Here is a 15,286-nt window from a genome sequence, read left to right as displayed (position 1 = left end):
ATATATATATATATATATATATATATATAAATAAATAAATAAATATATATTTATTTATTTATTGTATATATATATTTAGAGAGAGAGAGAGAGAGAGAGAGAGAGAATTTTATTTGTAATTTTTCCCCAGAAATACTGTGTTGTGTATTTAGATTTCGAGTGCCTAGAAAAGCACTATGTAAGGAAAAACCATCATTACATTAAGTAATATATTTCTGTAACAGTTTCTTCATGCTAAACTGAACTCTTATTTTGATGGTTTGCTTTGAGGACCTTTATGACAATAGTTTTTCTCAAAAGAATCAGTAAAATGCTCATGAAATGACTCTAAGAGCAGTATGGGTTCATGTGGCAGAGTCTGAAAACAACCCGAGCATCTCATTTACTTTCAATGGGTGCCGTCATGTATTGCCAAACTGAATTGTAGGATTCATATTTAAATAGTATTTTTGCAGCTTAATATTCAAAGAGACTGGTCCATATCGCATTTTGCTTGAAGTGTACTTTTCCTATTTTTGACTTATTCATCCCAAATTTGCCAAATTCCGTGTCATTCCGCATTATACAGTAAATTCCATTTTTATTACTGGATTCCATCATAGGGCCTTATACATTTTATATCACCAACAAAATCACCACAAATACATCATGAAAATTCTATATATTGCCCAGCCCTAATTTCAATATTCATTTTACATACCAGTCCATCTGACTGAGACCAAGTGATTGTATAAGAGTTGTGAAACAAGACCTATTTTGCCGCTTCAGTGAATCGCAGCCTAAATTAATCTGATATGTGCTTTGTGTTCTGACATTTCATTGCCTTAAACTTTCAGTTTTGACCTTGTCTGCCCATGACAGCGTTCAGTCACAAAGCAGGCGCATGTTAATAGCAATTGAAGGCAATTAGGGAACAGAGGAGACGGTACAAACTAGTGAGCAATCAACAGCACTCAAGTGGAACCATGTGGCAAGCTAAACAAACAGCCCATTCAGCCCAGGCACCTCGACTGCATTCAACTGCTGTCGGATGGCAATAATGATTGTGGTTGTTGTGGAAGGAAGCTTTTTTTCCATTGTTAGGCATGTGTTTCCATACACACGTTTGTGTCGGAGAGCCTGCGTTTCCACGCGGCTCACACTGAAATTGTACAGTACGACAGTACACGTACACACTCCAGCTCATTAAAGCAAAGCGCTTTTGTTGTTCCCTGCTCTGTTTACAAGGCGCATACCCAGCCGCTTCACCCTGAGAAAGCAAAAGCACTTAATGAAATATTCTTGCTGCATCTGTGGACGCTTAGATAACAGACCTGGAGCCAAGCATGTGTGCTGTTGCAGGGCCCAGAGAGGGTTCTTATAGCTACACAAAGCACAAGAACTAGGAGAAGGAACACCTGTGAACCTGATCTGGGACATAAAGAGAGCATACGCTTTACACTTGTGCTTATTTCAGAGCTCAAACCACGTGCTATAGGTCTCTTTTTGCATAAATGTGTTGAGAACTATGCCAAGCATATTTATTTATTAATTTTTAAAGGGCCAGGTTTCCTACTGTCGCCTAAAAATACTTCAACCCAGAAATACACAATTTAAAGTATGTTTCAGTTCTGATGTACATTTATGAGACAATCACCTGTGCCATAAATGTCATGTGACTGATTACTCTGGAAGTGCACAAAAATGTTGTCAGCATACTGACTGCACATAATAATAGATCAATATAATAATAATAGTAGTAATCATTTAATAAAAATGCATTAACTATGATTAACTTTTTTGACAGCATTTATTGTTGTTAATTTTACTACAGTACTGTTTGAAAGTTTGAGGTCAGTAAGATTTAATAAAAAAAAAAAATTACTTTAATTCAGCAAGGATGCATTCATTTGATTAAAATTGGCAATAAAGACATTTATAATGTTATGAGACTTCCATGTCAAATAAATGCTTTTCTTTTGAGCTTTCTATTTATCAAGAATCCTGCAAAGATTTATTCACAGGAATTCATTCGCATTACATTTTTAAAATATTTTAAAATAGAAAAAAGTTATTTTAAATTGATAATTTGCAATATAACTGTTTTGCAGTATTTGTGAAAGTTTGGGGTCAGTAAGGTTTATTTTCTTCTTTTTTAAAGAAACTATTACTTTTATTTATCAAGGATGCATTAATTTGACAGTAAATACATTTATAATGTTATGAAATTTCCATGTCAAAATAAATGCTTTTCTTTTCTAAAATCCTGGAAAAATCATTCACAGGAATTCATTCACATTAAAATATTTAAAAACAAAATTAAAATGTATTTTAAAATAGAAAAAGTTATTTTCAATTGATATGCATGTATTTATTTATTTGTTTGTTTGAAAGAAATTACTATTCAGCAAGAATGCATTAATTTAATTGAAAATGACAGTAATGACATTTATAAATGTTATAAAATGTCAAAAAGTTGCACTGCTGTCTATGCATGGTCAGAAAGATTTTATCAAAAATCTATTTGTGTTCGATCGAAAGTCATACGGTTTTGGAACAACATGAAGGTGAGTCATTAATGACAGAATTTTCATTTTTGGGTGAACCCTTTAAAAGTGAATTACAATATGTTGAAAGTAGGCTACATTAAACTGCATCAATACATGTTGTAAAACTATCGTTCATGTTAGCACTTGCAACTAGTATTCATGCTTCATGGATAAATATGGCACAAATGTGTGCTTTTGAGGCCTCTGCCTCTGTGAATAGCTAAAGGTACACAATTTTTTTACACAATTTTTCTCACAGTGCTCATCAAAATGTGTGGAAACCCAGACTATGAAAGATTATAGCGCCACCGTAAAGATTTCAAACTTGTATAATATCAATGGATCAAAGTACTGTACAGCATAGCTCCTCACTTTTTACTATTTATTTGAGGGTATTTTCAATCACGGTGGCAGATGGCTGACACCAAATACACGGCAATTTGCGTGAGTCATTATCCATTCACTGGCTGTTATTCAGTCTGCAGCTGCGCTTATCAGATTGGATCAGTTCCCTGGTACGTTCCTGCTTATATAGCGTTCTTGCCATAAAGGGTTAATTTTTTCAATCAGAAGAGGGGGTTTATTTTTGGGACGGTTGCTAAGGAATGCAGAAATTGTCATTTGTGTTTTTGGAGAGGAGGACTTTAAAAGGATGAAGGGAAGTGAAGTGTTTTGCCCCTTTTTTCAAAAGAATGCTCTAAAAATACCCCCACACCGTTTCCCTGCGCCGGCCCACTGAACCTACACTAACCGGACGAAATCCATCTGGCCTTTCAGCGGCCACACTCACTCACTACCTCTCTCCTTCTCAGCTGGTGGGTCTTCAGTGGTGCACGGCTGTCATGCACACACGCACGGCTCTGGATGAGCGGCGCCCGTGAATTGGAGGATAGAGCTGGAGAGATGTGCTCCGCATGCCAATGAGATCACTGCCGTTTTAATAAAGACTCGCTTTTGCTGCTTTATTAGGGATGGCTATGCAACACTACCACAAGCACCACACAACCTAATGTCTTTACCCTTTCGTAAGGTTTGTTACGGTCTAGGAAGACTTTAAGGTTTCATCTCTGCGTTAATGAGCTTGATTGCTCGCTCTTTCTCTCCTCGGCTGTCTGACCCTTGACGTCAGTATGCAGCATTGACGTCATGCCCAGGTTTCAGAGAGAGGCTGAGCCCTCAGGAGGCTATGCAGGAGAAGAGGAATGCGAGGGATTGTAAATTTGTAGGAACATAGCTGAGGAATTGTTTGAACGTGTGCGTTTTGCATGAATAAAACATAAGATGCGTAACCGTTAGAAGAATTAGGTCAAAACAGTGAGAAGATAAAAAGTTTGGGTACGCATGTTTATCCTGTGAGCACACAGGATAAAAACATAAGAAAAAGAAAGACTGTGTAAGACTTCCAGAAAAAAAAAACAATAAGATAAGAGGGTCTTTAGAGTGCGCTGGATCCTCTGGGTGACCACAATGCACTGCACTCTCATACCGCTCAAAAGCACAGTGGTAAAATTTGATTCAGCTTCCTGCTGTTCTATCCTGCAAACATGCATAGTGCATTCGTCCTATTCGTCAAATATTTACTCTCATCTGGCCCTCGTGAATCAGGGATGGAGAGATGTAGAAAAGCAGCTTATCTCGTGTGAATGTGTGCAGTTCTAGTTTTAATTACCTGAAGTGTGGTGTGGAAACCCCTACTGACCGCTCTGACTGACAGGCTCTGTGCATTTCTAGGTTTCCATTCTGGTAGCGTTACAAGGATTTTCAGCACTGGATATAGAGCAGCGTTCCCTAATGGATTCTGTGTATACGTTTAATGCTGGTAATGCTATGGATCATTGCAGGTTTTCTCTGGCAAAACTGCAATTATAGCCAGCCTAAAATACCCTTGCTCTTCTTCCATTGAGTTCTGGGGAGAGAGTGCCCTCTAGGCCTGATTGTTAGTATTGCAGAAGAAATTACTACAATGCTGCAATAACAACATTTAGACAGTTTAATCAGACATCAAAGTCTTGAGTGGGAAAATGCTTAATATTGCAGACTGAAATTCTATTTATTATTTACACTCCCAGTCAAACGTTTTTGGACAGTAAGATTTTTGATGTTTTATTTTTTAAAGTATTTTCTGCTCACCAAGCCTACATTTATTGAATCCAAAATACAGCAAAAGCGGTAATTTTTTAAAATATTTTTGCTATTTAAAATAACTGCTTTGCATTTTTTCCTGATTCTTTGATTAGTAGAAAGATCCAAAGATCAGCATTTATCTGAAATAAAAAGCTTTTGTAACATTATACACTATACCGTTCAAAAACTTGGAGTCAGTATTGATTTTACTTTTTTTTTTTTTTTTTTTTTTGGAAAGAAATTATACAAATTAATACTTTTATTTAGCAAGGATGCTTTAAAAGTAATGATAAAGACATTTATAATGTTACAAAATATTTCTATTTCAGAAACCTGAAAAAATTTGACTGTTTTCAACAATAATAATAAATGTTTTTTGAGCAGCAAATCAGAATATTAAAATGATTTCTGAAAGATCATGTGACTGGAGTAATGATGCAAAATTACATTTTAAAATATATTCAAATAGAAAAGTTATTTTAAACAGTAAAAATATTTCATCATTTTACTGTTTTCGCTGTACTTTGGATCAAATAAATGCAGGCTTGATGAGCTGAAGAGACATTAAAAATCTTACTGTTCAAAAACTTTTGACTGGTAGTATATATAATATGCTATACTGTTTTTTTAATAATGCAGTGGGAAATTTGATAACCACATTTTATTTAATGAAAGACATTGAATAAAATGCAATATAAGCAACAGTGCATGCAAATTAATTAAAAAGATTTCATGCAAAAATACTGTTAAAAAAAATGTACCTTGTATTTAATAACGAATAGTGATATATACCTACACTATCATTCAAAACATTTTCTAAGATGTATATGTGACCCTGGACCACAAAACCAGTCATAAGGTTAAATTTTACAAAACTGAGATGTATAGATCATATGAAAGCTCAATAAATAAGCTTTCTGTTGATGTATGGTTTGTTAGGATAGGACAATATTTGGCCGAGATGCATCTATTTGAAAATCTGGAATCTGAGGGTGCAAAAAAATCAAAATACTGAGAAAATCACCTTTAAAGTTGTCCAAATTAAGTTCTTAACAATGCATATTACTAATCAAAATTTACATTTTGATATGTTTACAGTAGGAATTTTACAAAAAATCTTCATGGAACATGATCTTTACTTAATTTCCTAATGAATTTTGGCATAAAAAGAAAAATCAATAATTTTGACCCATACTATGTATTTTTGGCTATTGCTACAAACATACTCCAGCGACTTAAGACTGGTTTTGTGCTCCAGGGTCACATATTTCAAATGCTGTTTTTGCACTTTTTATTTATCAAAGAATCCTTTAAAAATAATGTATAGTGGTTTCCAAAATTCAGCTTAGCCATCACATGAATAATTTACATTTAAATATATATTTTAATAGAAAGCGTTCATTTTACATTCAAATATTATTTCACAATATTTACTTTCTATACAATATTATTTCTGACTTCTTTCAAAAATCGTACCAACTTACTAAAATCATTTCAATTTATATATAAAAAAAAATTTGTGAACAAATTGGTTAAGAATAATTCAATGGAATTTTAGAGTTTTAAGTAATTAGAGGAAATGAATCAAACTTTACTTGCAAAGTCATACTGTAATTAATTTAAAATAAGTTTTAAAAACTGAATATATTACATGTCTCTTTTAATTCTGCCATTAATGTGAGACAGAAGAATATTTAGCCAATAGCCAAATAACAAGTGCAATGACTGCAAATCACTGTAATATTCCCAATGTCGCCAGTGAAATATCTGTGAAAATATTATCAGTAGTCAATATACCACCTGACAGATTCTTCTCTTCTACACATACAGGTGAGAAGTTTGAGCTACATGCAGGCACAGAGTCTACGCCAAGCGTGGTGGTCCACGTCTGCGACAGCGACACGGAGGAAGAGGAGGACCCAAAGAACAACCCTAAACCAAAAATCATCCAGACCCGACGCCCAGACCTGCCAGTCTCACACTGAACTCTACAGCTCCACACAGAGTCAGGAGGATTTATCTCCCTCACAGGACCTCTGCCACCCTCCTTCAGAACCTTATCAAACACACAACAGGGTCTGAGGGACTCTGATCTGTGTTTCTCGTACAGCACACACATGTACACAATACTCGATGTGCTGTCACACAATTTTTTTTTTTAAGTTGCAATACTCTGTGTTAAATATGGCCGCTCTCTGTAACTCTTTCCCAATCTGACTCTGTTGTAATGTCATCCGATCACCAGTTAGAGGCAGCATGTACCCGTCCCAGCTCTCACCTACATTTCTGATTGGCTCCTGGGCCGTGGCCCATGACAGTGTCAGATGTGCCTACTGGCTGATTGCTCTTGCACCACAAACATGTACCATTTGTACCCAGCAAGCCATTAATAATATTATGTTCTTCATAAGGGCATGCTAGCCACTAAATGTGGCTGAACACCAGCGCTGCATGTGGCACCCTTAGAACTATATCTTGCCTAACAAATTTCTGTCAAATAACCCTAGTATGGCAAACGGTTCACAAAAAGTCCAGACCACAAGAATCGTTCTCTTCAGGCCAGTGCATGTTCTGGTAGCAAACTGTACGTTCCCGCTGTGTATAATTGTCTATGTGTCTCGCCGACAGTGTTCTTACAGAAAAACGATGCTTTTCCAAACGATAAGCTGATATTTTGATCGCACCTTTCAATGGAACCTATATGAGTTGCTTCCTCAATGTGAATATTTTTATTTTTGTCGTGCTTGTGCCCTTTTCAACTACTTTTTTTTTGTCTGTAAACTCCCATTACAGATTAGATGACATCAATGGGTAATCAGATGTCATTTGATGAAGTCTGTATTATGCATGGTTACTCGTTTCTAGAATTTAAGGTAGTTGTCCAAATCCATAACTCTCCTCGTAGTCTGTGAGACTTCATTCGCACACAAGTTCATTTCTTATCATGTCAAAGAAAACATTTGAGACAGATCTTCCAAGTGCTATTACAGAGTGGGTAACAAAAAGCAAATGTTACAAGGATGATGTCGACCTTTCTTATTCAGTCAATATCTTTTTGGTGTGCCTAACTCACTTACGGATTATTTAGCTAAAACAAAATATCAATACATAACATCAAGGCATGCACAAACCATATCCGTACATTTGAGTCGCAAAGGCACTATACAACAGAGTAGTCGGCAAACGCACCACGAGAAAGCATTAGTTATGGTATAAAGGTATTATTATTTCTTCCAAGATACAGTTAAGGTCAAAAGTTTACATCCCCCTTTCAGAATCTGCAGAATGTTAATTATTTTTACCAAAATAACAGGAATCATACAAAATGCATGGTATTGTTTGTTTAGTACTGCTCTGAATAAGATTTCACATAAAAGATGCTTACATCATACATTTTTAATTTATAAAATGAACCCTGTTTAAAAATTTACAGCCTCTTTATTCTTAATACTGTGTTGTTACCTGAATGATCCACAGCTGTGTTTTTTTGTGTACTGATAGTTGTTCATGAGTACCTTGTTTGACCTGAACAGTTCAACTGCCTGCTGTTCTTCAGAAAAATCCTGAAGGATTCCCACAAAATCGGGGGTGAAAACTTTGAGTTCAAAGATCAGGGTAAATTTAACTTATTTTGTCTTCTGGAAAGCATATAACTATCTTCTGTAGCCTCTTAGGGACAGTACCAAATGGAAAAATATGATATTTAGGCAAAATAAAAAAAATTTACACATATCCATTCTGTTCAAAAGTTTTCACTCCCTGGTTTTTGATGTATCGTTTTCCCTTCTGGAGGGAGCATCAGTGAGCGTTTGAACCTTCTGTAATAGTTGCATATGAGTCCCTCAGTTGTCCTCGGTGTGAAAAGATAGATCTCAAAATCATACAGTCATTGTTGGAGAATTTGTGGGACCTGAACGATTTTTCTGAAGAACAGCGAGCAGTTTAACTGTTCAGGACCAACAAGAGACTCATGAACAACTATCACTAAACAAAAAAACACAGCTGTGGATCATTCAGGTAAGAACGCAGTGTTAAGAATCTTTTGAACAGGGTAATTTTTATTAATTTAACTATTATTTTCTCTTGTGGACTAAATGTAAACATCTTTAATGTGAAATATCTTATTCGGGTCAGTACTAAATAAACATTACCATGCATTTTATATAATCCCTCTTATTTTGAAAAACAATTACCATTTTGAAGATTCTAAAAGGGGGATGTAAACTTTTGATCTCAACTGTATATAAATGATGCCCATCCCGGACAGTTCCATCAACACTGTGATGTGTCGTTACTGTGATACTTGACTGACGCCCTATGTTGAAGTATTATTGTATAAGTGTGTTGTAATTTAAGGAGGTTATCAGGCTTAAACGTCTGTTTTTCAGTGTTCACAATTTACCACAGATTTTATAATCTGTTAACTATGTTTCCTCAAATCCCTGTTGAATTGGATTGTTCCTTGGTCCAGCTGCTGTTGGTTTGCCAGTCGTCTGTCTGTGTCCATTAGCCTAAAAGAATGTAGAAATAATACAGCCCATCCCGCTGAAGCAGTGACTTATGCACTGTTCTGGAAACAGGGTACTTACTGCTCTCTTTTGACATCACCGTCTCCATTGTTTCCTTATGCCACCGCAGCCTCAAGCCTTATTTGATTTAGTGCTCGCAAGGTTAGCAGTGCACACTCTGGTCTGCTTCTCTGAAACAAAAAAAAAGGCATAGGATCAGTACACATCAATAGGATAAATGAAACGAATGGGACGAGAGCAATATAACACAACCAATACCAACAGACCGTCCACTGCCTTGGACTTTCCCTTCCAATTCATTATCGCCTGCTAGGCCAATCAGCTCTTCCCATATTCTCTCCTCACGACGCAGTCTCACACGCTGCAAGCCTTCCTTACCGTCATGTAATTTAAGATTTTTGTATTGTTCTGTATTGCACTTTCTTATTCACATGGCTGTACACAGTATCATTCAGTAACTGTATTTCCTTTTATTTTTCATGTACTCCTGAAGACATGATATTATCTCTGTTCTTAAAAGTCTTTGATCTGGAGTTAGTGTCACTGATGTTGGGAAACAATATCTGTATTGTGTATACTCGTGCAAGACCATTGGTGTTCTTGTCATCTACATGTGCGTCCTGCCTGCCGACACTAAGGAGACATATCTGTATATATTAATCAATAATATTTTTACTGCATTTTTGTACAAATATTCATGGTAGCCATGTACAAGTAGTTGAGATGATTCTTTGTTAGTATTAAAAAAAGTATGGTTTTAAATCTCTGGTGTGGTCTGATGATTTGTAAAGATCATAGACTGTACTTGCACTTATGTCTTGATTTGGACAGCACAGCCATATTGGATATACTCAGATGTAAACAATAGCATGGATTGCACGGTTAACACACTACTGAATGCACTGTTCTGCTAATTTATGCTGTCTATACCATGGAAAAACTGTGTGGAAGCTGCTAAATCACATAGATAACTTAGTAAGCAGGAAAGGGTGCAATATTTTGACAAACTAAAGTTAACAGGTGGTAAAGATACAAGCATTACTTATTTAGACATTTAATATTTTAATATTTTAAGCACAAACATGAATGTTGTCAAGACTTTTGCCCTCGAAATCCTGGTTCAGTTTGGCCAACCACAAACATCTTTTGTGCCTCAGAGACAGTTTTTTGCACTCTTTTATTTGATTTGTGAACTTTTTGTCGTCTGTAGTATTTCAAATGTTTTTCCCATTCCGACCGATTAGTATAGCTCAAAACATGACAGTAATTGACTATTTTCAGCAGCAATAATAAGCAAAACATGCTAGTTTTGTTCAGTTCAGTGGCATTGTTTACATTACCTGCCGCCAATATGGCCGATTAAAGGCGCCTCATAAAATCACTCTATATACACGCTGAATTGCAAACAATTTTAAAGTAGTAGTTCACTTTAAGAACAAAGATTTACAGATAATGGACTCACCACCTTGTCATCCAAGATGTTCATGTCTTTCTTTCTTCAGTCGTAAAGAAATTATGTTTTTTGAGGAAAACATTTCAGGATTTCTCTCCATATAGTGGACTTCTATGGTGCCCCCGAGTTTGAACTTCCAAATTGCAGTTTAAATGCAGCTTCAAAAGGCTCTAAATGATCCCAGTCGAGGAAGAAGGGTCTTATCTAGCAAAATGAATGGTTATTTTCTAAAAACATTTACAATTTATATACTTTTTAATCTCTACATAGAGTACACAGAGCTAGAAAAGACACGCATTTGAGGTTAAAAGTATATAAACTGTTTCTTTTTTTGTTTTTTTTTAGAAAATAACCGTTTTGCTAGATAAGACCCTTCTTTCCTCAGCTGGGATCGTTTAGAGCCCTTTGAAGCTGGAAGTTCAAACTCTGGGCACCATAGAAGTCCATTATATGGAGAGAAATCTTGAAATGTTTTCCTCAAAAAACATAATTTCCTTACGACTGAAGAAAGAAAGACATGAACATCTTGGATGACGGCCGTTATCTGTAATTTTTTGTTCTGAAAGTGAACTACTCCTTTAAGTACAGTCGGTTGTACAATGTCGTCTATACTGTATTTTAAAACAAGGTAAAAAGGCATGAGTCACATTAAAGATTTTATCTTTTGAAACCACCAGAGGTATATATACCTGGTAAGTAAACACATGGTTCATCAGGAGTAGGTTTTGAGCAGCCCAGTTGTCCAATGTAGATTTTAATGAGGAAACAAAGAACATAAATGCCATCATTAATTGCCACAAACGGTCTATCTCTGCTGTTTTATCGAGTCGTCATCTTTACAAAGCGATGCTGAGGTAAGGCCAGTGAATCTAAAGCGTGTTTTCCCGCCATATTTATGATTTTAGTGCAGTCTGTCTTATTTCTACTAAAATGCTTTCAGTTCAGACTTATTTTTAGGCTAGAGTTTAATTAAACTGCCAAACATACATATTTGCTTATAAACAAGAAGACATCAAGTTACCTTTGTGGACAATGTTGTGTCTCTTTGGGAAACAATATAAAGATTCAAGATAATCCAAAGATCTGAAAACTGAACATCTCTAGGCCTGATAATGTATCAGGATAAATAGCAATGTATGATTCACTAACGAATCGTTCATTCGAGTCGATTCCGAGTGATTCTCGAGTCTCGAACAACTTACTCATTCAACCGAGGACAAACCTTATTAAACATCTTAACAGAAAAAAAAACGTAGTAAAACAGCTAAACCTGTCCAGATTGAGTTCACTGGAACGTTTCAAACTATTAAACATGCCATACCGCGACCACGTGATGATAAAATTACACCGAATCGGTTCTTTGAAACAAAAGATTCGATTCGAGGATATGAGTCGGACAGCATCACTAATGAAACGTTTTGATAGTCTGCTGCCCTCTGATGGAGTGGCAGTGAAGCTACAGGCTAAACATGACATTTTAAGAAATATTGTTTTTAAGTACATTCATTTAAACAATTTATAATTTCCTGACACCGTAGGCCACACAGATCAGTATAAGCAGCATAACATGAAAACAATAATGACATTATAATTTATTTTAATTAGGTGTCCACAACTAATGGTCAAATGTTCCTTTACAGTTGAGATTCGCAGGCTTACACATCAAACAGCTAAAATATGTAGACTTGTTTCATTACTTTAAGAGAGAAAACATGTCTCAAAGACAATGCAATCTTATGTCCCAATTTATTTTTTAATGATAACCAGTGGTGTTCATTTCAATGGTGAGACAATTATTATTTTAGAAGAGTTAGAAATACACAACATAAGGTATCGGCTCATATAAAAAAATCTCCATTTGCTAACGATTTTATGCAATTTGACCCATTTTCTAAAGGCTGCCTGCCAATGCAGGTTCACTATCCACCAGAAGATGGCAGTCTTACCATCTGTTACTGCTAGCATACATACGGCAAACATACTGCTAAATGAACATTTTAAAACATTTAGTTCTGTAGCATTGAGACTAAGCTCCAATACAAGAGAGATTTATTTAAATATTAAGTCATTTCTATGTCAATGTATTGCATTACATAAGCAAGACTCCAAATGCTTGCCTTTAACTTTGTCAATCTACAAATAAAAAGCCACTGCAACTGCTGATAAATCATATTGCAGATGCATATGAATAATAGAAGCAATTTTTTTTTAACAAATTATGACATTTTAATACCTTTTGATCTTGTGACCTTCATCAGGCATTGTTAAAAAAAAAATTGTGACCTGAGTCACTAACTGGGCTAGTCCAAGTAAACAGAGCCTATGTGTTCCAGTCCCAGGATCTAGGGCCAAAGTGCGTGCGTCACCGAGTGTCCTTGTTTCACAGCATTGCAGAAAGCAGCCTGTTAGAAGCTGTGCCAGGCCAGGTTCCTGAGCACCAGTGCCAGCCTTGCCCAGAGAGGCCCTCTCCGAGTGTGGCACAGGAATAGGTGCATGGAGCGGTAGCCACCTGCTCAGAGGATTAGCCAAAACCACACATGCCCACAGCCCCACCAGAGACCCTCCATAAACACCAATTGCATTCCCAAGTAGCTATTTTTTGCTCTTAACACTGAAGCATTTGTGTCTTTGACTTACTATTTAGAAGAATATCACATTGACTCTGAATTTTGAATAACGAGTTTTGGTTTCTCATTTTTACATTTAAGCTGCATTATGCTTTTAAATTTCCATGTATCCTCAAAACTCATTATGTTAGTTTTCGTACACTACCAATCAAACATTTTTATGCTCACCAAGCCTGCATTTATTTGATGGCACAGCAAAAAACAGTCAATTTTTAAAAATATTTTTACTATTTAAAATGACTGATTTCTATTTGAATATATTTTAAAATGTAATTTATTCCTGTGATTTCAAAGTTAAATTCTCAGCATCATAACTCCAGTCTTCAGTGTCTCTTGATCCTTCAGAAATCATTCTAATATGCTGACATTTATTATTATTATTATCAATATTTAAAACATTTAAGTAATTTTTTTTTCAGGATTCTTTGATGAATAGAGAGATCCAAAGATCAGCATTTATCTGAAATACAAAGCTTTTATATGATTATACACTATATAGTGTACTTTTATTTAGCAATGGCACTTTAAATTAATCAAAAGTGATGATAAAGACATTTATAATGTTACAAAAGATTTCTATTTCAGATAAATGTTGTTCTTCTGAACTTTCTTTCTATTCATCAAAGAAACCTGAAAAAATCTACTTTTAAATGTTCAACATAATAATAAATGTTTTTGAGCAGCAAATCCGAATATTAGAATGATTTCTGAAGGATCGTGTGACTGGAGTAATGATGCTAAAAATTCAGCTTTGAAATCACAAGAATAAACGAATAAATTTTTAAATATATTCCAATAGAAAATAGTTATTTTAAATAGTAAAAATATTTCAAAATTGTACTGTTTTTGCTGTACTTTGGATCAAATAATTGCAGGCTTGGTGAGCAGAAGAGACTTCTTCAAAAAACATTAAAAATCTCACTGTTTGAAAGCTTTTGACTGATAATGTATATATTCCACTAAGATCAAATCATTGCCATGATAGTTTTACTTGGAAATACAGATGACAAAAGCTAGCTGTAAGAAAATCTTTGTAAAAATATATTCAGTTAATTAAACAGTAAATTAGTTTACCTGTTTGACACAATGACGTTTAATTTGTTAATCACTGATATTTCAGGGATTTAACTGAAAAACAATTTTAAAAAAAACTGACTTCAGGATGAAGGAAACTGAGGTGCTAAAATATTTGTTTCTGGGTTTGGGCTTACTTGCAATGCATAATTTAAAAAGCATGTAAAAAACCTGTGAAATATCAGTCCAAAAAAATCGGGTGCATTTCTTTTCTTAGTGTGATTTATTTATTAAAGGGAAAAAAATCTTGCACAGACTGATCATATCACTTCTAAACTTTTATGTTTCCTGTTTTGATTTTTTGACTCTCAAAGTGACGGCACCCATTGACTTGCATTTTATGAATCACCAAGGACCATAGATCCAGCTATAAATAATTTTTAATGTTCTACTGAAGCAAGAAATTAATCTACATGGCCTGAGGGTGAGTAAATTAACAGCAAATTTTTATTTTTGGATGAACTGTTCCTAACGCTAATTGGTTTCATGCGCAATTGTTTGTGCCATCGACAAAGGGCGTTGTTTTTTCGCAGCATTCTTTGTATAACATACACAAATTCTGCTGTGTGAATGCAAGAGGCTGTGTTTGTTTGTGTGGGACTGCAGTCAAATCTTTAATTGAGGAGATGAAATATGCACTGACACTTTTAGAAAGGGACGAGAAGGCTTGTTTGCGTGGCTGGGGTGGAAGGAAACACACATAGGTAGCGGACAGATGGAGGGAAGAATAGATATGTATGCGAATCGAATAGACAGATGGATCTAGAACAAGCACACAAACGTGAACCCACAATCCTGCCAGCCATAGACAAGAATGTGTCTACTTTTATTTAAATCTTAAATACACAGTGGACCAAAAAGTATAGACACTCAAGACCTATACTTCAAATCTGTCAGTTGATTTTGTTATCAAATGCAACGATAACCAAAGCACACACACACAAAGCAGTA

The 15,286-nt window shown here is 35.3% G+C and overlaps 1 protein-coding gene across 1 annotated transcript in view; it reads left to right on the top strand.

The window, feature by feature from the left end:
* rcan2 (regulator of calcineurin 2) overlaps nt 1-9,943 on the top strand; it is an 18,780-nt gene extending 8,837 nt beyond the window's left edge. The window contains exons 2-3 of the mRNA XM_073852783.1: nt 4,260-4,347; nt 6,438-9,943. Coding sequence (XP_073708884.1) covers nt 4,260-4,347; nt 6,438-6,637 — 288 coding nt within the window. The 3' untranslated portion in view covers nt 6,638-9,943. The remainder of the gene's footprint in view (nt 1-4,259; nt 4,348-6,437) is intronic.
* The last annotated feature ends 5,343 nt before the right edge of the window (nt 9,944-15,286 follow it).

This window comes from Garra rufa, chromosome 13, assembly GCF_049309525.1.
Source record: "Garra rufa chromosome 13, GarRuf1.0, whole genome shotgun sequence".
NCBI classification, from domain to species: Eukaryota; Metazoa; Chordata; class Actinopteri; order Cypriniformes; family Cyprinidae; genus Garra; species Garra rufa.
The sequence above is the reverse complement of the archived record's forward strand: the minus strand, read 5'-3'. Positions and strand labels throughout refer to the sequence as shown.